This window comes from Lipophrys pholis (genome assembly GCF_963383615.2).
Source record: "Lipophrys pholis genome assembly, chromosome: 12".
NCBI classification, from domain to species: Eukaryota; Metazoa; Chordata; class Actinopteri; order Blenniiformes; family Blenniidae; genus Lipophrys; species Lipophrys pholis.
Genome location: NC_137641.1, coordinates 19,698,311 through 19,720,563, shown reverse-complemented (window position 1 = coordinate 19,720,563; position 22,253 = coordinate 19,698,311). Strand labels below are relative to the sequence as shown.

Below are 22,253 nucleotides of genomic sequence, written 5' to 3'. Positions count from 1 at the left end.
TTCTAATGGAAATTGCCACATATAAAGTTTCTGTAAAAGGGTTTCTCAATCCTGTTGAGGGAGTTTCTGTATCCTTCGTGTTTTACACCTCGTCCTGCTCCAATCCCCCAGTTCAAGAGGGTGATTCCTCATAAAATGATCAAAAGTCTAACAATGGACCTTTCATTTGAGTCGCTTGAGTCAAAGGAGATGAGAGTGCAATAATAAATTTAATAGTGATAATAAAACAAGTTCAGATAAGTGCTGTTTCCTGACAGTCAGATCGCTTCCTCTTTTCTTCAGGGCTGTGACACAGTTTCCCAGTTGTTCACGTGAACAAAGTAAAGACCAGAAGAGACAACCAGAGTTCATTCCGTACTGAGCATAAAGGATACATTTCTAGGAACATAACAATCAGAGACTCGAAAGCAATGCAGAAGAATATTCCTCAGTAATGAGGCATTTGAAGAAAGTTGTTGAGAAATATTTATTTACTATACAACAGATAAAGCTAAATTATTATTGACAAGGCAGTCACACGTCTGGTGTGTGCAAATCATTAAAATCAACCATTTTAATTCTGTTTTGATAAATGAAAGACATGAAATATCACATCATGCCTCCATGTTGACTTCATTTTTGCATTCATATGTGTGTCTTTACAAGTCTAGACTTTGGACTTTAGTCATGGCAGTTTGCTTCGAGTCCCACAGATTTTTGCCTGATCTATGATCTTTGTAGGTCACGGCTGAATTTTTATCTTAATAGTTTATTTCTAGGATTTTGGTTTAAGTGACTTGCTTTGTGCCAGAACGGTCTCCCTCATCAGTTTTTATTTTATTGAGAGAGAGAGAGAGAGAGAGAGAGAGAGAGAGAGAGAGAGAGAGAGAGAGAGAGAGAGAAGCAAATTCTAATTCACCAATTAGCCTCTATATGACTCTGTGAGAAAACCTTGGTAGGGGGTTGAGGGGAAACCCACCAATACACGGTGTGACCAACACCCAGACTCAAACCAGGGTCATTTGATGCAAGAGTTCTTGCCAAATCCACCACGTGTCCTCTTTATATGACTGTGAAAATACATTTCAGAGTTCATTATTTGAAACTACGGCGCTTTATTTGTCTTGATCATTCTTCTTGTGGTCTCTTTGGGATTTTCTTAGCCAGTGTAATAAAAATTCATACTTATTTTTTTATTTTATTTTTTTTTAACCCTGTGGTGCCGAGCATTGTAAATATTTGGAGAACATTTTCTTCACAGTTGATCTTTCACTTCTCTGTTTATGAGGATAAATGATGTGCATATCTCATTAAGGAAACAATAACAAGCAGCCCAGAGCTGACTGCAGGGATTTAGAGTTTACACAAAGTCACCACCTGTAATTCAACAACACACATCATCCACCATTCGAGAACACAGGCGCTATCGTTGTTTAAGATGAGCCCGATAGATCAGAAATCTTAAACAAGCATGGCTTTTGATCAAGTAAATGATGGGCTTTTTTTGAGTCATGTTTTTACCATTAATGATGATGCGTCTTCCCAGCAACATCACTAACACAACACACTTCCTCTTCATGGTGAGAACTTGATTCTTCGCATGCATTTACAAATGACCCGAAGCAGACAAAAGTCCCTGTAATCTATTAAACGCTTCAACTAAACGCAGCTGACATCAGTGAAGACAAAGTATAGGTGTTTTCCTCAATTTCACCTATTTTCACTTTTAATGGTGCAGTTTTATTCACATTATATATTAATCACAAACAGGACTGGCTTTACAAAAATCAGCCGTTATTATAAACACATTATGCAGCATACTGTGGCTTCTTAAAAAAATACAAAAATAAATTATATGAAGAAAAAGATGGGTTTAGTTTTTTTTTCCTTCTCGAGCTGAAAATGTAGAATATGAGGTAACTTATCTAATCAATCCTTCCTACACAGCGCATCACACCGCGGCAGCACTTTGGGGCTTATAAAAAGAAAAGCCTGACAATGAAAATGTAACAGAAAACACAACAAAATCCAATACCAGTGTTTGGTAATGCTGTGGACGTATGTGTTGCTTTCACACGTGTGTTCATTCAGGAATGCAGAGGTTGCTTTCTCAGCTTCCAGGTTTGAGGAGAAAATGTCTCGAGTCGGCCACAAACTGTGCCCTCCATGTAAAGTTAATTTATTAATTTGTCCTGAAGTGATCTCTCTCTCTCTCTCTCTCTCTCTCTCTCTCTGGCTTGGCTGGTCAATACAGTCGGTGACACAGGTCACCGTCCCAGTGCTGCAGTCGACATATGAGAGAAGGCGAAGGACCAATTAGTCCAAGACGAGTTGACATGGGACAAGATGTGGGCAGCAGCTTTCTTCCACGAATAAAAACAAGTCCCACTGACCATCGGGACTGAAGCGGAGGGATTCATGGACAAACCCTGACTGCATAAAAAAAAACATAATTAGTATCAGAACCTTAAAAAGCACTTTAAAAAAAAAAAAGGGGATGTGTTATTATCATGTAGAGATAAAGTCTTCAGAGTTAGTCACCTTCTTGGAACGCTGTTGCCTCGTTCACGTTTTCTTGTTCTTTTTGTGGGGCTGAGGAGAAGAAACAGCCCAGTCAGACATCTCACGCAGAAGTTAAAGATATTTGCAGAAGTACACAGTCATCTTTGCAAACACCCCATCTAAGCACGCAACAGCAGCTGTTCAACTAAAATTAACAGACAGGCACTTTTCCTGGGTTGAATATATTTTACGGAGGATTACTAGACAGTATGCACAGTGAAACTAAGCAACGTGAGAAAAATACAGAAAGTGTGCGCTCAGTTACTCCTGTTACATCTAAATTGTACTCACTGTTGTTAAAAATACAAATCAAGTACAAGTTTTATTTTTTTTTATTGCATTGCCAATCACAGACATTTGATTTAATGCACAGTGCCTGTGTAAAATATGCTAGTGAAACATATTTCTACTGAAGCGCATAGAGATTACACGCTGGCAGATGCAGATTTAAGGAATCCTCTCTGGTAAGAAAAAATAGTGAACCAGATTACATGGAATGATGAAGAAATATGAGTAGAATAAGAAATAATTGTGAGTATTTTTACTTTATTTCCACTGCAACGAATGAATGAACGAATGAATGGCACCGGGCTTTGAGACTCACATGCAGCTGTGGGAGACGAAGGTCTTTCAGCCAGAAGGTTTCTGGTGCTGAGACTGCTGAACCCTGTTACAAAACAATGGCGAGTGCGTATGTGAGCAGGTGTGGAAACACAATATATTACATGCACAGCACAAGAGCGCTATGATGACAAACTTGGTTATTATCAAAATACAATTTAAAGTCTCACTTTTTCAAACATTTACAGTAACTCATATAAAACATGCCCAACATTTTTTCACCCTTGCAACTTACATCATGTGCGGCTCGGGTGCTCTGTGAGGTCAGAATCTACATCTTAAGTGTGACTTCTCCTCATGGTGGGAGTGTGTGATCCTATGACTAAAGTGTTTGTCAGTGTAAACCAAAGGTGCTGAGAAAGCACCCATACATTCCACAGTCCTGAATTTCCCAGTGTACACTAATCAAAACCCGAGTGGGTGTTTCCAGCAGAGGCTGATTGGGCTCACATGAGTGACGGTAAAGCATTGATGAAATCTGTACTGCAGATGTATGGTGGGAATCCTAAAACGCACATTTCCCCTTTTTAAAGTGGGCAGATGACTTAACCGACACATCTACCACCACGTCCGCAACAACGACTCAAAGACACTCGGCATTACAGTAGGCTGCCAAGACAAACAGTAAGCTTTAAAAGAGGATCTTCTGTCAGCCATCGCAGTATTTTATGTAATATTTCATGAATGTGTTGAGACAGATACACTACCATTGTACACTAAAGCAGCGCATTGGTGCTATCAAACAACAAACTCTCTAATCTATAGGTGTACTGTTCTCGTCATTTTCAAATAAACTAAACAATGATGAGGTCATGTAGACTGTCTGAAACATGAAAAAAAAGACTTTAGATATAGCAAAGACTCATGTGAATGCTGAGAAGGAAGTCAGTCAGTTTGTTTTGGGGGTTTGTGCACGTGAGAGGAAAACCTGGTTTTGCCGTGACCTCACCAATCCTGCACTAGTTCCCCTTCAGTCCGCAGGTGGCTTTGGGGTTTTGTTGTTAAGTTTGTCGGGTTTCTCTCTGATAAAAGCACCTCGAGGTGACCGTGTTGTATGTGGTGCTATGTGAATAAAGTTGAATTGAATTGAGCTGAATTACAGTTGTTTTCCCCCTTGCCATGCTGTCATTTCTAATGTTCGCACCACTGCTTGAAACTGGAATGAATTCTTTTACCAGATCAGCATTTTCTTTCCTAGTAGACAAATAATGGATCTTATTTGTAACATGTCCACACTTTTCCCACGATGACATCAACTGTAAGCACAAAAATGAGCGGTTTGTTGGTACCTTTTCGTCGTCGATAAGTGAACACTCCAGCAGTAACGAGAAGCATTATCACTACCATGCTCAGCACAATAATGAGAGCATCACTTTTTGCACGAGGAACTGGTATATCATCTGTGAAAAGAGGGAAACAGAACATTGAGTTATTACTGCTGACTAGTTGCTAAGTCACGTGAACTCAAGTGATCTGTTTTTATTTTTAATATGTTTACCCACAGTGGAAATAACCCAACCCTCCCAAAGACAAAACACCGGCAGACTTCCTCTCATTGGACAAGAGCTAAACTGGTTGTCGCTTTTGAAGCTCGTGTTTGTCTGTTCACACGATCCCAGTTCTCTTGTCCAATAGCCGTTTGTTGCGTGAACATTACACCCGAAACATACAAGAACAATTCTTCAAATGTTCTTATGGATAGAAAAATATGTGTACAAAGAAATGAGAAGTTTTATATGAATAAAAATACCTCTCACCAGGGTTTGTATCTGATTTGAGGTGCAGCGATGTAAATCAATTCGCTTTTTTAAGCCTACCAAGTCCAAGCCTCAAATACACACATTTATATATAACAAACAAACATGAAAACATCAACAAATGCACGGATTCTCACAAATGGCGAAACATTTTGTGCTCCTTACACAGAGCGAGCATGTATGATATACAAAGCTCAAAGTCAGCCACCCACAGTGTCACTGAGGTGTTAGGAAAAACTGTGAGCTGAGTTTATGGCACATCTCAACCGTTGTAAGCTGGTTTTGACGGGGGCTGATGTTTGATGTTGAATTAAAATGTTGAAATAACAGGAAGCGGCTGGTATTTCTGCATCAGTTTTCTTCCACTCGGCGGTGATACAGAGTTTAACCTTGGAGGCGTGAAGACAAATGAAAACAGAGGGGAGCAGCTGGAAAGAAATGTGATTGTATTGTGGAGGGGATATTTTTGATATTCACTCCATGCAGACGAGCTTTCCTGTATTGTCTCAGAATAAACCCTTAAGAGGAATTTTTTTTTAAATCATTTAGAGTCTCCACGCTAGAGCTCGGCTCATTCTGGACAGGGCAAACACACAGACTGACAATCACATCTAAGGAAATTTAAAGGTCACCAATTATCTTCATGTGTTTGGATTGTAGAAGGAAACACGAGTACCTGGAGAGAAAACCCTTGCATACGCAGGAAGAATCAGAAGGGATAAGAAGTTTACCTGGAATATGAAATGTAGTGGAGCTGCCGTCATTTGAAAAATGGCATGTGTAGTTGTTTTCCTCTGATGAGCTGACTTGTATCTGGCTGGTGATTTGAAACAGTTGGTCTGGCGTGGACACCACCGTGGTGTTGGCTCTGTGTGTCTGCATGTGTCCGTCCCGCCACAGCACCGGGGACGTGGGGTATCCCTCAGACTGGCAGCTCAGCAACACCTGATCCGCTTCCGCAGCTTTTTTAACGCGCTTCGTCACTGTTTTATAAGGAGCTGCAGGGAGACGAGAGCGATTAAGAAGTTTTTGGACGAGGATTGTAACTTCAGAGATCCAGTATTTTTGTGATTGAATTGAGCAATAGAAGTCTTTAGTTTCATTTTCAGGATTAGTGACGGTCTCACTGCCTGGAAGTGACAATGTGCTGCAGCCATTCCTGGAACAGCACTCATCCAATGGGTAAATCTAAAAACAAACAAGTTTTCACTTTCAAAAATCAAAATCTTTACCTGCAACAGATAAACTTAAAGTTTTATAGTCGGCTCCTTCTTCTGTATGGACCAGACACTGGTAGGTCCCAGAGTCGTTTATCGTTAACCTGGATATCTGTAAAATGACAAAATAAGATGAAATATTTAAGCATCTAACTGTATATTAACAACTTATAGACTTTGTCTAGTGTCAGTGAGATAGAATTAAAGCCCTCAACAATGTTTGGAATATAAGCAAATTCAATCTTAACCACTCTTTCTTAAAAAATAGGCTTCCTTCGATCACACAATCAGCATATGAGCAGGTAAAGTAAGTTAGGACTTAAATGTTCACAGACAACTAAAATCAAAGCACATTCAACCCACACAGAAAGAACTGCAACCAACAGACTGTTTCCAAGACAGTCAGGGCTCTCAGAAGAGTCTGTGAATGCCCACGCGGGTTACAGAGTGTCACTGCAACAGCATCTGGTCATGAAACCTCTGCCTCTATAATGTTATGGCTTTAAAAAGTATTTCCCATTGTAATCTATTTACCTTATTTTGAATGAATGACAATAAATCTTGTCTTGCCCTCAATATAGGAGTTCCAATAGTATCTGAAATAATTCTCTAAACAAAGGTTTTATTTTGGATATGTTTATTTCCATAAAGAGAAATCTAGCAAAGAAAATTAAACGTCAATCTCTTTGTTCTGAATGAAAAAAAAAAAAAAAAAAAGGCGTCACATCAGAGATTCCCAGAAGGATATGCGACGAGTTAAAACAAGCTCAACAAACCAGCCGGGGAATTTTACAGGAAACAACACATCATTTATTAAGTACAATTTATGTAAATCAGTGTGTGGCTGCCAGTACTGACCTGCAACTTAGCCCAGCCATTATACAGCTCATCTGTGAGAACTTTGACTCGGCCGTGGTACTTCGGAGAGCCAGCTCGCTCCACTCCGTTCTCTACCCGGATCACATCTCGCTCTGAGCCGGAGCTGATCCGGAGCCAGGCGACAATCAGGTTATTAAGATGCTCTGCTGGTTTAGTATTGAATCTGCAGCCCATCACAACATGTCCTCCAAACTCTGACGTGTATGCAGTTTGCTCGGCCTCCACTGTGAACAGGACTGCTGGGGAAATAGAAAAACATGACTCAGCCATACCATAAAATATTGAGCTGTAATGTGTTGGGACTGAAATAAAGAAGACACTTTTGTTTTTCTGTTACTAATAACTGTACTGTACATTTATTAAATTACACACCTGAGAGAGCCGGTGAAAATATGGCTTGCAGGACTGCAAGAAAGACCCAGTCCATTGAAACCTAAAAAAGAACCAACGATTTAAAACGCTGACGTTACAGAGGAAAGGCCATTTGTGAAATGAATACATAAAAAAAAAAAAAAAAAGAGAAAAAAACCCCAAATATCATTAAGTGAGACCCAATTTGAAAAAAGAACATTTAAATCTGACTTTGCTTATCTAAGCCTGACTCAGCTCTGCTGTAAAGTAAACTGGCCAATTTAAACGATGGTGGATTGTTATTTATGGGAATAAGGAGTACAAGGAAGTAACTGGGGAATTTCAACCTGTGGTTGCACATATATCAATACACATGACACATAAATTGGCAAAATTGTCATATAAACTGAAATGTTTTTTTTATATTTTAAGTGTGGCTTGGAAAAACAGATCTTAAAACATACTGTAATATTTTCATGACTTTAAAACTACATTTAAGAAGAATAAAACAAAATAAAGCTTGAGATAAGTCAGTTTATGTGCGATAAGTGTAAAAAATACACGAAAGCTTCACGTCTAAGTACATTTTTGGGAAAATAACAAAATGGCATGCACCTGTATATACACTGACATCTGTTCTCCTTAGCTGACAATATTTGCACAAGAGAATTAAATGAAGCTGAACAACCAACACATTGAGTAACATTGTTCCGGGTCGAATCAAAATAACAATTTCCAAATGTGTCAGCCACAATTGAAAGAGGCATGTGATTAGTGAAGTAACATGTTACAAATTTAAGTGTATAATGTACAGAATACATATTGGCTGCTTCTAAGACTTTGCAATCTGGTTTTGAAAAGGAAGAAATATGATAATTTGAACCCAAACGAGACTGTATTTATAGATAGATGTTGTTGATGATATCATCAACAACAACAACAACAACAACAACAACAACAACAACAACAACAACAACAAAAATCATCATCATCATCAAAATCATCATCAGATGTCGCATGAATTTGGTTTTAAAGTGATAAACATGAAGGATGGTGGCCATACCTGCAGTTTATACATCATCCTTCAGGTGTGTTTTCACCAGTTCTCTCCTGCCTCCCGTCCAGACTGCTGTGAACCCTGTGAACTGTCTGCGCGCCTCGTTTAAAGAAAGCGCTCCAGCCTGAGGCTCCGCCCATATCCGCCATAACTCTCTGTAAATACGCACTGAGGGAGCTTCCTTCTTCCTTCTTCTGTTTTGAAACTGTTGCCGGTGAGGTCATACCTGTGAATGGAAAGGAAAATCCATCGAGAGTCAAATGCCCCACACAGAGACAGTGACATAGAGACAGAGAGTCAGACAGTGGTGCGAAGAGACCGCAACGCAGCCGAGACACATGCGGACAAAATTCCCATCAGAGGCTGGAATAAGTCCAGAAAAACTTCCCGGCAACAGATTAGCGATTACAATCTGCTGCTATCATTTAAATTACTGTTTAATAGCATCTGGGACTGTGCTGACAGTAAGAGATGAGCGTCGTTTCCTTATGATAAGCCTCTATAAGTTCCGCAAACAAGAATAACTCCAACCTGCCGACTATTCTGATAAACATAAAAAAAAAGTTTATGTGCTGGGTTCAATTGCGGTATAGCTGAGGAAATGTATGTCTTCAGGGTGACATTCAATAACTAGTTTAGTTTTCAACAACTAGTTAATGTTGGCTACTTCACGTGGTTAATGATTAATTTACACACTGATGTAGTTACCACACGGTGGCAGTTTGTAAAAAATGTTTTTATTTATGATGCCCTACATGATATGAGAATGAATAATAACAACTATATTATTATTATTATTATTATTATTATTGTTGTTGTTGTTGTTGTTGTTGTTGTTGTGTGAGTACAACCGATACCTCCCATAGTAGAAAGTAGTTTAAGGTTTCCATTGAGTGTAAATTACAGTTTGTGCCGTTGTTTGTCGCCCACAAAATAACACATTGTTGGAAATTTGTTGGAAATTTTGAAGTGATGGCAGTATGTGGGAAAGACACTGGACAGTCAGGTACAATTACCTCAGAATGAGATACGAATCTCAGGTAAGACACAGAATGACAAAGAATAGAATGTTTACAGTACATCAAAGTTGCGATTACAGCACAGTAATTTTGCAAAAATGTTTAAAGCAACAACATTAACAATAAAACTCCATATTCAGAACACAGAAAACCATTAGGTATTTAGGAAAGGTAATTAAAATGTTTGTTTATTTGAATGGATAACCATAATAAACCGTAAAGTTTTTAGAATAGGGAAGTGAGCTGGCTCCCAGGCTCACAGGCTCACAGCCCACTGTCTTCAAGACATAATAAAAGTGATATTTACTTTGGTGGCTAAAAACAAATATTGTATACAACATTATCATAAATGTGAGTAATGTAAATGCAGGACATAATCATTGAGATTATTTGGAGTTTGTTGAGTTTTAACTGCTTTCCTTTAAAATATGATAGCTTGGTTTAAAATGAGCGCTTGTGGGGTGAAGCTGACTAATGTGTGTAACTTGATTTCGGGTGATTGTAATACTTTCTCTTTCTTTCTTTATACTCGATAACATATTTTGCATTACCTCAGAAGGTCTGTTAAGTGGATCTCACTCTTCTAACTTCTACCCACAAGATGAAAACATTTCCTCAAGGGAAATAATACAGTACAATACAATGAGAAAAAGAAATAAAACGAAAATAAAAGTCAGAACCGACAGATTCGGAAAAAAGGCTTTTACCACTGGGTATAAGCATTTATTTCTGTTTTTTCTGTTTCTGTTTTCTACTGCTTTATATATTCACAATGTGGCACATGCTCGAAATGCACTTTTTAACAATGATAATATTAAACACTATTCTGGTGCTCTGATTGTTTTAATTCACGTTTATTTCTTTCAGTTGTTATAATCACTTGTAGTTTATTTATTTCTTTATTTGATTTACACTAACTTGCATAAGCAGAACTGTATATAACAAAGTTTCATTAGTTGATTATTGATTAGTGGATCAGTTGGCTTGTTGTTTGATTGATAACCTGGGGATTGGATATCACATAATACTTTTAACTGTGATTCATGAAAATCACGAATTAAATTAAAGCGAGGTTAAAGTGGGTTCCATTCAATAAGGGATCCACGTGCACCAGGAGAGGGAGCCATTACATAACTAACTCAACATCGGTTGAGACCGTTCAAGCTTATGGTTCAAGACGGTGTAGGTACCAGATAGCCCGGACAGATCTGGTACCTACACCGGCCATACGTACGTGAGTCGGGAAGCCTCTGCGTCGCCGCGAACTATCTACGCGCAGCCTCTGCGTCGATCCTACGCGCAGTCTTTCTACCAATAAGATGACTCTAAAAATTGTAACAGATTTTAACAATGTTATTTTCAAAAATTCTCATAGGACTTGCTGATGATTCAATAAGCGACTCAGTAATTAGTGTGTTTTTAGTAAATGTGACTGAAATCGTGAACTGAAACTTTGTCTTTTTCATTTTGAAACTGGTCGGAAGTTGCTCGTCGACTTCCGGTTGCAGTGACCGTCACTTTCAGTTTGATACTGACCTTCTCTTCACAAACCTCAGGTGTGTAACTTTCTTCTCTTTATCACTCAGCCTGCGGCCATAAAATACTGAAAGCTACGTAAACGTTTTGCTTTCAGTTCAGCACCATATATTTCAGGGTTAAAGCCTTCAGTCCTCAGGAGAGGCGGCTGTTTGATTCAGGTTAGCTTTATTAGCACACGTTATTGCCCATATTTGCACAAGGAGCCCACGTGAAGTTGTTTATTATGATTAGCAGCTTAATATCGGGGCAGCGGTGAATGCAGCTGCTCTTAGCTGAACCAGCTAAGAGCAGCTGTGAGAAAACAGGACTCTACAGGAGTTTCAGATAATGCTTTCATTTTGTCAGTGTGTGTGAGTGATGCTCATGTGTTGACTGTAACTTCCGGTCTGCAGGAAGGACTCCACCATGGGCTTTCTATTGTCTAAACACATGGAGGAAAACCTCAAAAAGCAGCAGGAGTTCATGCTTTTCAACTCAAGGTTACAGGTAAGTAAAGTTGAACGCTGCACCCACTTACATTATCTAACCAGTCCATCGCAGGGTAAATAGACAGTCACATTCACACCAATAGACAATTTAAGGTCAGCATTTAGATGCAATGGGACAATTAAGAAACTGGAGAACCCCGTGCACACACAGAGTGAACCTATTATAATGCAGAGAGTTCCTTCTCTACATCTAACCCACACTATCATAGTTATCTCTAACTATACTGTGACTATTGGGCAGCCAGTGCAGCTCTCTGGGGAGCTGATGGGGGGGGGGGGGGGGGGGGGGGGGGTCAAGGGCCTTTCTCAGGGAACCACAGCCGTGACCTGTCTGCTGTGGGATTCTACACACATTCTAGATACACCCACAAGCATAATGAAAACATTCCAGTGTTATTGCATGCATTATGCACACTAGATCTTAATTTTATTCATAATTTCTGCTTCGCCCCTCTCAGGATATCGGGAAAGAGCATCATGTGTTCTGCAGCTCCTGGGACAGTTATAGTGTCATTGTTAAGTAATCTGTAGACTCATGTATTCAAAAGAGGAAAAAACTATTAAGTCATTAAAAGTCGCCATTATTTAACATACTAAATATAACATACTACTAATGCGACAAAAATACTGACAAGTAAATATTGGCATTTAGTCGAAGGGGGAAATATTCTGCGTTTGGCAAAAATTTGTGACGGGTGTAATACAATGCATTTTTTATTTTTTAATCTTTTGTGCAATACTAGCAGAAAGATGAGTCCAGCTCCCTTCGGTGTAAAGGAAAGGCCCCAGTGTAATGCTGAGGCCCCAAAAGAGTTCTGATCTTGACATAATCAAGTGTGTGTGGGGGTTTACATGAAGAGATCTAAAACAGATCTATGCTTAGTTCTCCAAGATGCTTTGGTGCTTGTTACTAAATACAGATGTCTCTCTATGCGCATCATTTACCAATTTACATGAAGTGATGGATAAACTCTTAATACTCTTTCAGCTATCTACCACCCACATTAACCCAAAAAGCACTTGTACAGTAATGTACACACACTTTTATTTTAAGCAGAAGTGTCAACGCCTGTGACAAAAATGGTTTTAAAAAAAACTAAAACCTCCAAATGAGTTAAAGTCCTAATAAGGTCCTGTTATATCTACAGCTTTCACATGTTCGCATACATCACTCCTTGCAGTCTGGCATCATATTTTTCCTCTTTGGCTCCCAATGAGGCCAGAAATACACACTGGAGTTCCAATCTAATCATTTCCATTCAGAAAAACACAGGTTTTATTGCGTTCATTATTCAAAAAAAAAAAAAATTCTCATTAAAACAAAAGCTTCCCCCCGGATTCTTGCAGCCAATTTTCTGTGATTTATTTGCGTTTGCAGGCTGCTGAGCAGCAGGTGGAATGTGTGACAGTCATAACATGAATGACATTATGCAACTGAGACCCCAAATATTTGTTGTGAAGTCTGCGCCCTAACATTCCCCTGCTGTCGCAGCTGTAAACATGCAAGACGGTGACGTGTATAATTAAGCACTGCAGCGACTCGTAGGTGGATGTTAATGCGATTCTATAGTTGATCTGCTTTCTCTCATTAGCACAACCTTCTACCAGTGTTTTGACGTTCACACTAAAAACCTTTGTGGTTTTTGCTTGAATGAATTAGTTTCACCTTTGAGATGTTCCCCCCAACAAAACTTGCAGCGATACATGACATTCATACATTATTCCTTCGCCATTCAGATTATCTCTTGACATCAGCAAACTGAGCCCCGCAATTTTAAAATATCTTTGCAAAGCTATACTGTTGCCCCTACCCTCCATTAAGATGTCAAAATCGACTGGTCGTCAGTGTTTTCAAGTCGGAGCAGTCACAACTAATTGATTCTTGTCATTCTGTCGCCTCGTGGGCTCTGAAGTCAAAGTCACCAGCCATTGTGTTGCAATCATAACCCCCCCCATCTAATGTTATTACTTGAAATTCATTTGATATGGCGATGACGCATTTCTGTCGGGCCAAATGGCATCTCTGAAATAACTTGAGGAAGGTTATTATTCACTTTTATTGGCTGGTAATAACAGGTCTGTGCATTTTTATTCAGTCATTGAATGTGTGTGGGTGTAAGTATAATGTAGCTGGACAAATGTCTCCATCAGTGTTTTGTTTTGGGGGTTTTTCTCTATATATTATTGTACTATTCTGAGTGATATTTAATATATTTCAATATAAAATGAACAGTATAGCACAAAATTAAAAGCAGAAGCTGAATAGAATGATAAATTCAAGGGGGGAAAAATGCATGATAGTGTTGGCTGGAAGAAATGACCAAAGAAAAACAAGTCAATACATTTCTTCTCCTTACATTTAGGAAGTGAACACGATAATAAACTGGGGAGAGAATCTGCTTCACATGGAAAATGAACCTTACTATTGCGGGCCGGGCCACAAGTTCAAGTCAATTCTCCTTGATAGGCAAACACGTCTTTTTAATAAAGCAGCGTCTTTCAGATTATTATGAAAACTGTCAAAAAATCTGTATGGCTTTAGTTGTTTTGTTTTTATGTAATCTTTAAATGTTGGTTTTAATATTTCAAATCTTCACAAAATCCAGAAAAGGCTGATAAAGCTACAGACACAAGCATAGACTGTTGATACTGGAAAAATAAAGCCGCCCCCTTAAAGATTAATGTAGAACATCCATCATGCACACTTATTTGAGTTTGTTTTATACTTTCTTGATGTCCTCTCGCATAAACAATTGACAATTGTCAATTATATGACAAGCATTTGTGTGTGATGTGAGCCATTGTCGGTTCCGGTTTATTGTCTAACAAGATGGAAAAAAAGTCAGGAAGGTGCTGGAGGACGGCTCTGATTTGTTGTGGGTACCTTGTTTACACCGAGGATGAATGAATTCCCTTTGATATTTCCCACGTTCCTATTAAATGTATTCATATGTGAAAATGTTGATTTCCACAGAAAAGAGTTCTCCAAGCTGTAGTTCATCTCCAAAGTTTTTGGGGAGATCATTATTCAGTTTCTTTCTCTCTACTCTTAACGCTTTAATGTATGTAGACCGTGATAATACGCACCTGTCTGCTGTCCGAGCACTGTCCCACCTTGCGTGTGCTTGCAGCGTTCCTAAATGTCAGCGACTTTCCCACCTGGTTTCTGCTTGGGTTTGTTCTCACTTCGTCAGCGGAGTCACAGTGGCTCATTTCTTCCTTTCACTTTTCCGTCGCCGCTATTTCCTGTCACTGTGTCAAGAGACATGTCACCCTCCGCTGGTTGTCCAGTCTCGCCTGAAAGTGTCCTGACCATCCAGAAGCAGCGTCAACGTCTTTGTCTACGTAGTTAAAAGTCACACTTGGTTTTTGCCGTTACGTCAATTTCACTTTCACAGGTTCATGCTTGAGGGGAAAAAAAAGCACACAGAAAGAAGGAAATAAACTATGACAATGATCACTTTGCGCTTGAAAATGTTTTTTGAAATTTCCTGGCATTCATTTTCTATATTTTATTACCTTCAAATCACACATTTCTTAAATCTATGTAGCACCGCTCATTCATATTCTGAGTCAGTTACATCCACTGTCTACTATCCACGTGATTTTGTGGTGTGTACATATATTTGTTTATCTCCTTACATGGTAATGACGAGATATTAAAAACAATGTTACCCTGAGCTGCACTGCCTTTAATTTTCAGTGCAAATGCAACAAATTGATTAACGTTTGTGGTTTTTCTACAGATGTCAGTAGCAGAAAAAAAGCAGGAACTTTTTTTTTTTGTATCAATCTAATCAGAATCCAAGCAGTTGTCCAATCATTTAGTGAGACAGGTTTCCTTATTAAAACTGTTTCCAGAAATATTTTTCAAATCAAACATCCTGTTTTTTTTTTTTCCTTTTTCTGTTTTGAGACCCAGGTGGGAGAGGATATGACTCCTGTTAGAGGTGACCTCAAATTGTATCACAAATTCTTTGATATCCTATTTGTCATTGCCTCAGGCCGCAGCAGCTGTGTATAAATGTGGAACTTCCCCTTCGCTCTCCTCAGAAAAAGATCCACTTCAAGCCTGATTACATTGCTGATATATTGTAAAACGCTTTCTGCTTTTCGCTTCAGTTTCAACCTGGTTCAATTTTAATGAATCATGCTGGACTTCGTTGAATTTAGCTCGGCGGACGCCACTGTCAAATGGCTTTAATTAGAAAAGTCTTTTCCGGGATTTCTAATATTTTGTAATCCTACTTGTGTAAGAGCGTGAGGCTTTCAGGGAAAAGGTCATAGCGTCTTCATCGTTTGAGATTGTAGCAGTACAGTCAGACCTGTTTACAGCCTAGAATTCCTGAGGTTGATTGTACAATGAGCAAGTTTCCACGGAAAGTCCTCAAACATGTAAGTTCCCACCAATGTTCCCAGTTTAGGACGTTCACATCAACATTATTAATCATTTTATTGTAAATTAAGTTTGGTTTAAACACAAAAGCTGGACAGGAAATGTGTGACGTAGCCATATTTTTACCCATCAGCTGAACGTTTTGAACCTCTTTGGATAAAAATATCTAAATTCATTCAAAGAAATTTAATGTGAAATGCTACCAGGAAAGTAGTTTAATTTGTCATCAGCAATTTGTTAAGTTCTGTAAACTTAACTGTCACTGCATATACAATGTTTTTCGGTTGCTTTAAGGTTGTGGGATCATTTCAAAATATTTTTCAGTGGTGGCCTGGATGTTAGGGAAGCAAGTTTCTACATGAAATTTTGCTGGTTGGAAGCTCACTGCCGACAAATCATCACTTTGTCCCTGAGCAAGGTCCTCAAAACTCTACGGCTCTTCGCTCAATCAAAGCAAGAAGTACACACCCGGAGAGCAGTGATGACTTGCCCGGCATTATAAGATTGTCTTCAGTTTGGTTCGGTAATTACTTTCATGATATACCCGTTCATCTTCTATGACCGGTTTATGTAGAAACCATTTTGTATGACATCTTCACTCCACCCAGCACTTTAGCTAAGAAATGGCAGACAACACTGGAATTATTTTGTTTGTTTCTTTGTTTACGTCAAAGAGCAGAAAAGCCGCCACCTCTGAGTCTGGTTTGTGCAAAGGTTTCTTCCTGTTCGAGGGAGTTTTTCCTTTCCACAGTCGCAAATACATCTGCTTGCTCATGTGGATTTGTTGGGTTTTTCTCTTTTGTCTGTTAAAAGCACCTAGAAATGACTGTGTTGTATTTGGTGCTTTGTAAATAAAGTTGAATTGAATTGAATTTTGGCTCAATCTTTTGAGAGCTTTCTGTCTGGTTTTGTGATATTCAAGTGTTAAAATCAAAAAATAAGCCTCTTGTATTCACTGCTGTTGATCACACTCTCCACAATCAACCTAACCCCATACTTAAAAATGTAATTAGATTTCAGAGTTGATTGAGCTTCATTAACCAAAGTGGCTTTTACGGTACTTTTACCTTTTGGTGACGTGTTGGAGATGATTGCAGCTAATGAGATTTTCTGGATATTAGGCTTTTCTTTCTACTTTATAACTGATTTTTATTAGTTTCAGTCAGCTTTGATACTCATGACATGGTCAAGGGAATACAGGAGGCATCCATCAATCTTCTTCTATCCATCCATTCATCCATCCATCCGTCCTACCTGTCATAAACACTGCCTTCTTTTATTTAAAGATTTTTTAGATTGTAAATCAGTGAACAGGAAAAATGTTTACTAGTCTCATTTCGACCGTTCCGTCTCTCCATATGGTGAATATATGCAGAAGGTCTGTTGAAATTGCATGCGTGTTTCCCTGACATGCTATAATTTATGTCAACCACAGAAGTCATCCACCCAGCTGATTGATCCTTTTTATTAAGCTGTGCAGCAACACTTAACGGATGCCGCGGTCATCTCATGTGGAGCATGCACAGCTCATCTTTTGACATGTTAACATTTTAAGGGGGGGATGGGGACGGGGGCTTTTTAAATGAGTGTCATTCAGTGGTGTTCAGCGTGATTGTTATGCAGGACGCTTGCACATAAGAGGCTGAACTGCTCGGAGCTCATCAGCTTGACCGCAATGTTTCTGAATGTGGACTGAGTGTAACTGACATCCTCCATGTCTCGGTCTTCCATTTAATATGGAAGCATTATAAATCGGTGACAGTTGTTAAGATTATACTAATACAGAAATTCGTAGTTATTGTGACATTGGTGTCTCATAAACATGAATAACATGATTGTTCTGAGGTTAATTTGCCTACAAATCCACGTATGTTTTAAGTGTATCTGCAGATGTTCTTTGCCTGGCTGCAAAGTTGGTTTCACACACGCATTTTGTCTGACGGCGTCTCATCCGTTTTTACTCTGTCGACGTGTAGATGGAGCGTCAGATGCTGATGCAGAACCAGATGAGAGAGAGACAGATGGCCATGCAGATCGCCTGGTCCAGAGAGTTTCTCAAATACTTTGGCACTTTCTTCACGGTGGCCGCGGTGGGAATGACCGTCGGGTGAGTTTGTCACAACCCACACAGAAGTCAGATCAGAGCAATGATCTGTTTTCAACATGCACACAGTGTTTTCATGCCCCACATTAAAAATGATCACTTAAAAATGTAATTATTATAGTGATAGGATCTTTATTTTTCTTCCCTTCAAAGTTAACAAGACACACACACACACACACACACACAATCACTCACTCTGAACCTCAGCTACCACCTTTCCCTCATCTTAACCAAAGCCAAACCTTAACTCTGACCTCAATTCAAGTCTTCACTGGACATTTTAATGTTTTGCTTACTTAAACTTTGCCTCCACACAGACATTGAGTCCTGAATGAAATAAAACCTGTTTTGGCCTGGGCGTGACGCCTGTCAAATGCCATTCTCGCTGAACTGAGGCTTCACAGCTTCGGTATAAAACCATCACACTTTGTCACACATTTGTTCCTTTTTCCAGCTCAGTCATGCCAGAAGACCTGCCGTAGCTATAGGTGATTGTAAAACCACATAAAAATTGCTGTAACTTTGTAGCTCACTTCACATGGCCCAAACTCTTTTGTTCTATACTGTCATTTATTTTATTACAAACAATTGTGAGAGAATAAATCAAGAAATGTAATTTATAATGGAGATTCCTATATTTGTCAATGAGGGTGTGTTTACAGTTTATGAGGTAAATATAGGAAGTTTGATTTGAATTAAACTCGGTTGCAGTCGCTCTGTTGCTGAATAAACAAATATACTCTGGAGAAGCCTCTCTCAACATGTCGCAGCACAAACCAGTGATGTCTAAACAAACCAAACATGTCCTACAAATCAATTTAACAGACATTAAGAGTTGTTTACTACAATATACCACCATCTCTTGAATCCTAAATCCACTTGTCAGCTGCAGTGTTTGTGTTAAGATGCTTAATCAGCATGTGGAGCAAGCTCGTTGGAAGTGGATCAAGGTTCAAAGCAGCCTTTCTTATGTGATTTGAACTTGAATCCGCCGTGAATGTGAAATCTTGACAAAGGACGACCCATTTAAAAAATGAGCTTAACGGGTGAGTTTCAGTGGGAAAGTGATCGCAGTCACTGACACAGCCTGAATCTGAATCCTGTGACGTCTGCAGGCTTCCAAACTGTTACCCTCCGTGTCGTCTGTCTGCATCCTCTTGCTTTTCATCTCTTTTATCGTCTCAATTATGGAAAAAGCGTTGAAAAAGTCTTAGTTTTGTCAAATTTTTTTCTTCAGTGCCATTAAAAAAAAGAGACCCGTCCTGTTCGCCCCGGTCCTCCCACTCGGTTTCATACTTGTCTACCAGATGGACACCGCCTACGGGACACTTATTCATCGAATGAGAGGTAAGGCTGCATTCGCCTTTTCAATATTCGATCACTTCACAATAAAAAATATTTATTTGGTGTCCAGCACACTATAATAAATGTCAAGTGCTCTCTTAACTGTCCCGCACTTGATGGGGCTCGAGACCCACTCAGAAGACCTTTGGCAGGAATTTGCTCAGACGCCAGGATTCTTTCCTGCATTTCTTTTATTTTGTTGTAGCAGGTAGTCTTTAACTTCTTTAGTTTCTTCAGCTTCTTTAGTATCTTTAGGTGAAAAACCTTGAACACAAACAAACAATTAATGAAGTAACAAAAAACACTTTTGTAATTACTCCTTTAACAAACTTTGCATACTTTTGCATTGTCAAAATACATTTTAATCAGCTAATTCTATATTGATTAAATTCACACTGTAGATAATTTATACATTCATACATGTAAATGAGGTTTATTCATTTTTAAATTAAATCAGTTTATACTGTTACCAAATTGTTTATTGTTTTACCTTAATATACAATACATTTCACAAACTTTAAACTTAACTTCTTTCTTTCTAAGCACTTAAATTATATCCGGATACCTTTTTAATCTAGTTCACAAACAAAGGCGGCGGCACATACTGAAAACGTCATATTTGAAAAGTATGGGCGTCCCTGAATGCACCACCGTGCCAACATTAAAGACGGTGAACAGAGCACATCCACAGAGCTCCTTGCTCTTTCCAGCGGCGTCTTCTCGGGTGAATGAGTCTGTGTGTTGTGGGAAAGACTTCCCAACATGCAGTGCCTGGTTCTGCTGTTCATTCCTGTCTGACCCTCCTGCTGCTGCGAGCATGCCAAACAGTCAGACGCTCCGCTCATTACCTAAATCATGCGCACGCGCACCTGCTGAGCCATGCACGCCCGCAGCAGCGGAGGGAGGGCGCTCACCAACAGCACGCTGGCGTTTGACACAACAATAAATATGTAGCACAGCTTTAGGTTGTCGTTACCAAATCTGTGAATGATGTCCTGTTTGCGTCATTGTGTATTTGAGTGCAATAAATAAATTCCTTCATAGGAAAATAAGATTCTTCCTATTGCTCTGTAGGCTGGTCAAAACAATCTTATTTGTTTGGTATCACCACTAAATTAGAGCTTTATTCATGATCATACAGAGATTAATAATGTTTCTGTGAACACTTTTAAAATCCTACAATTGGGTTCGTAAAACATTTCCAGGAAGTGAACTTGTATCAACAACTTCCCCAGGTCTTTGTTTGCTGTGTGTACGTGCCTACGCACCGATAATGAAACTTGTAAAAGTTTGTATTGTGCCACGAATGGCTGAAACCTAATAATTACTGTTATAAAGTGGTAGCATACATAGTTTACCCCACTGATCTGAAAGAAAAACCACCCACTGCTCAGTTGATGATTAGTTGCACACACACTGATTCAACCCAGCACAACAACACACTTTTGTTTTGTTTTTTTTTGTTTTTTTTTTGTTTTACCTCACATAGGGGAGGCTGAGAATATCATGACGTCTGAGCGCGGCCGTCTGGACATGCCTCACGGGATTCCAACGTTGGATAGCATAGAGAAGGCCCGTCGTGCTCAAAGCCACCTCACCTCCCTGGAGAAATAACACGAAAGTTATGTTCTGATGAATCCGTCGTCCATTTGGTGCATTCACCTGAGCTGCTTTTGCTTTTTCGTGGAAAACAAATATAATCTGCCTTCATAACTTTATCAGAATCCATGGTTTGCACTAATTTTGTATCATGGGTTTCAAGTTTGTTTATCATCAATATCAGTGCGCGTAATCATGATTTTGTTTTTGTGGGTTTTGTTATGATGGGTGCACTAGCGGCCAAATACTTTCCTTACGGGTAGCATAAAGAAAATTGGCTTAATGAGATGCTGCTTGAAATAGGGAAATTATTTTGAAATATACAGCCGGTGCGGGAAGCTATCATGGCATAAATCGAGTACCTGAGCATTTTAATAATCAAACATATCATTGCACTTGCTTGCAATTAAAACTGCATTTAGAAATGTTTCACCACTAGAGGGCAGAACATCTCCTGATCACTGAACGGAGCTGTGGGATACAAACATGGTACTGAAGACTCAATTCCCTATTAATGTATTTATAGCAGCTAAATGTGTTATTTTAACCGTTTGACTGTAGAAGCAACTGTACAACAAGTTGAAAGTACAAAACAGCACAAAGCTCCTCATACAATCAAAGCTCATTGTTTTTGTGCATGGGGAGTTTTGTTTGTTTGTACAAAGGTAAATAGCAGGTAATCACTTGAAAACACAAGTCTACCTGTATTGGCATTGTATGGTTAAAATAATACTTCAGCATCAATCAGATTCAACATAATAATTTGAAAAGCATCATGTTGATACCTGAACAAAAAGACATGTTTTTCTGAGCTATTTCTACTCGGGTACAAAGTGTGGAAGCTCTCGTTTGTTTGAGGTTACTCGCTGTTGCTGATACCCTCTATGGCGCCTTTAGATGTAGAAGACTCGGGACCCCTTTGGGAGGGTACTGCAGATGAAAAGGGGTGGCCGGACGTTTTGCCTGCACTAATGTTTGTCTCAAAAAAAAAAAGAAACCAGAGCCTGAGCTCTGTTTGGATCACTGAGATTTATCTTCCCAAGAGGCTTCATTTTGAATTAATTTCTTTTTTTTTTTTAGAAACACTATCTGGAATGTCAACACTGACACTTAGAGATCACTTTTACACCAAAGCTGTTTTTCCTTTTGTGTCATTAAGAGTATTAAGTGAATGTAAAATGTTGCAAGGTGCTCGTATTTATACATTCTGTATCTGGAACAAATTCGTTTGTCTTTGACATATTGAGAATATATTTGTACATTCAATAAAGACAAAATTGCACAGGTCTGACTAATAGTTGTCCTTTTCTTTTTTTTTGTTTAGTTGATACAAGGCTGTAT

At 39.0% G+C, this 22,253-nt stretch overlaps 2 protein-coding genes across 4 annotated transcripts; one reads left to right on the top strand and one right to left on the bottom strand.

Moving 5' to 3' along the window:
* Positions 1-1,191: 1,191 nt before the first annotated feature.
* LOC308118099 (programmed cell death 1 ligand 2-like) lies at positions 1,192-8,557 on the bottom strand. Of its 2 annotated transcripts, XM_080477345.1 has the most exons (10): positions 8,430-8,504; positions 7,388-7,448; positions 6,995-7,251; positions 6,152-6,248; positions 5,651-5,917; positions 4,452-4,562; positions 3,146-3,208; positions 2,521-2,571; positions 2,373-2,412; positions 1,682-2,260 (listed from the first exon to the last, which is right to left on the bottom strand). In XM_080477345.1, exons 1-9 carry the CDS (start codon positions 8,445-8,447, stop codon positions 2,396-2,398), a joined length of 942 nt encoding a protein of 313 aa, XP_080333471.1. In that variant the 5' UTR covers positions 8,448-8,504; the 3' UTR covers positions 1,682-2,260; positions 2,373-2,395. The 2 variants fall into 2 exon arrangements, with proteins under 2 accessions (XP_080333470.1, XP_080333471.1); XM_080477344.1 differs by having other exon boundaries at positions 1,192-2,412; positions 6,995-7,254; positions 8,430-8,557.
* Positions 8,558-10,636: 2,079 nt separating this feature from the next.
* plgrkt (plasminogen receptor, C-terminal lysine transmembrane protein) lies at positions 10,637-22,196 on the top strand. Of its 2 annotated transcripts, XM_080476931.1 has the most exons (6): positions 10,637-10,676; positions 10,927-10,998; positions 11,374-11,467; positions 17,842-17,972; positions 19,207-19,316; positions 20,803-22,196. In XM_080476931.1, exons 3-6 carry the CDS (start codon positions 11,387-11,389, stop codon positions 20,925-20,927), a joined length of 447 nt encoding a protein of 148 aa, XP_080333057.1. In that variant the 5' UTR covers positions 10,637-10,676; positions 10,927-10,998; positions 11,374-11,386; the 3' UTR covers positions 20,928-22,196. The 2 variants fall into 2 exon arrangements, with proteins under 2 accessions (XP_080333057.1, XP_080333058.1); XM_080476932.1 differs by lacking the exon at positions 10,637-10,676 and having other exon boundaries at positions 10,997-11,139.
* The last annotated feature ends 57 nt before the right edge of the window (positions 22,197-22,253 follow it).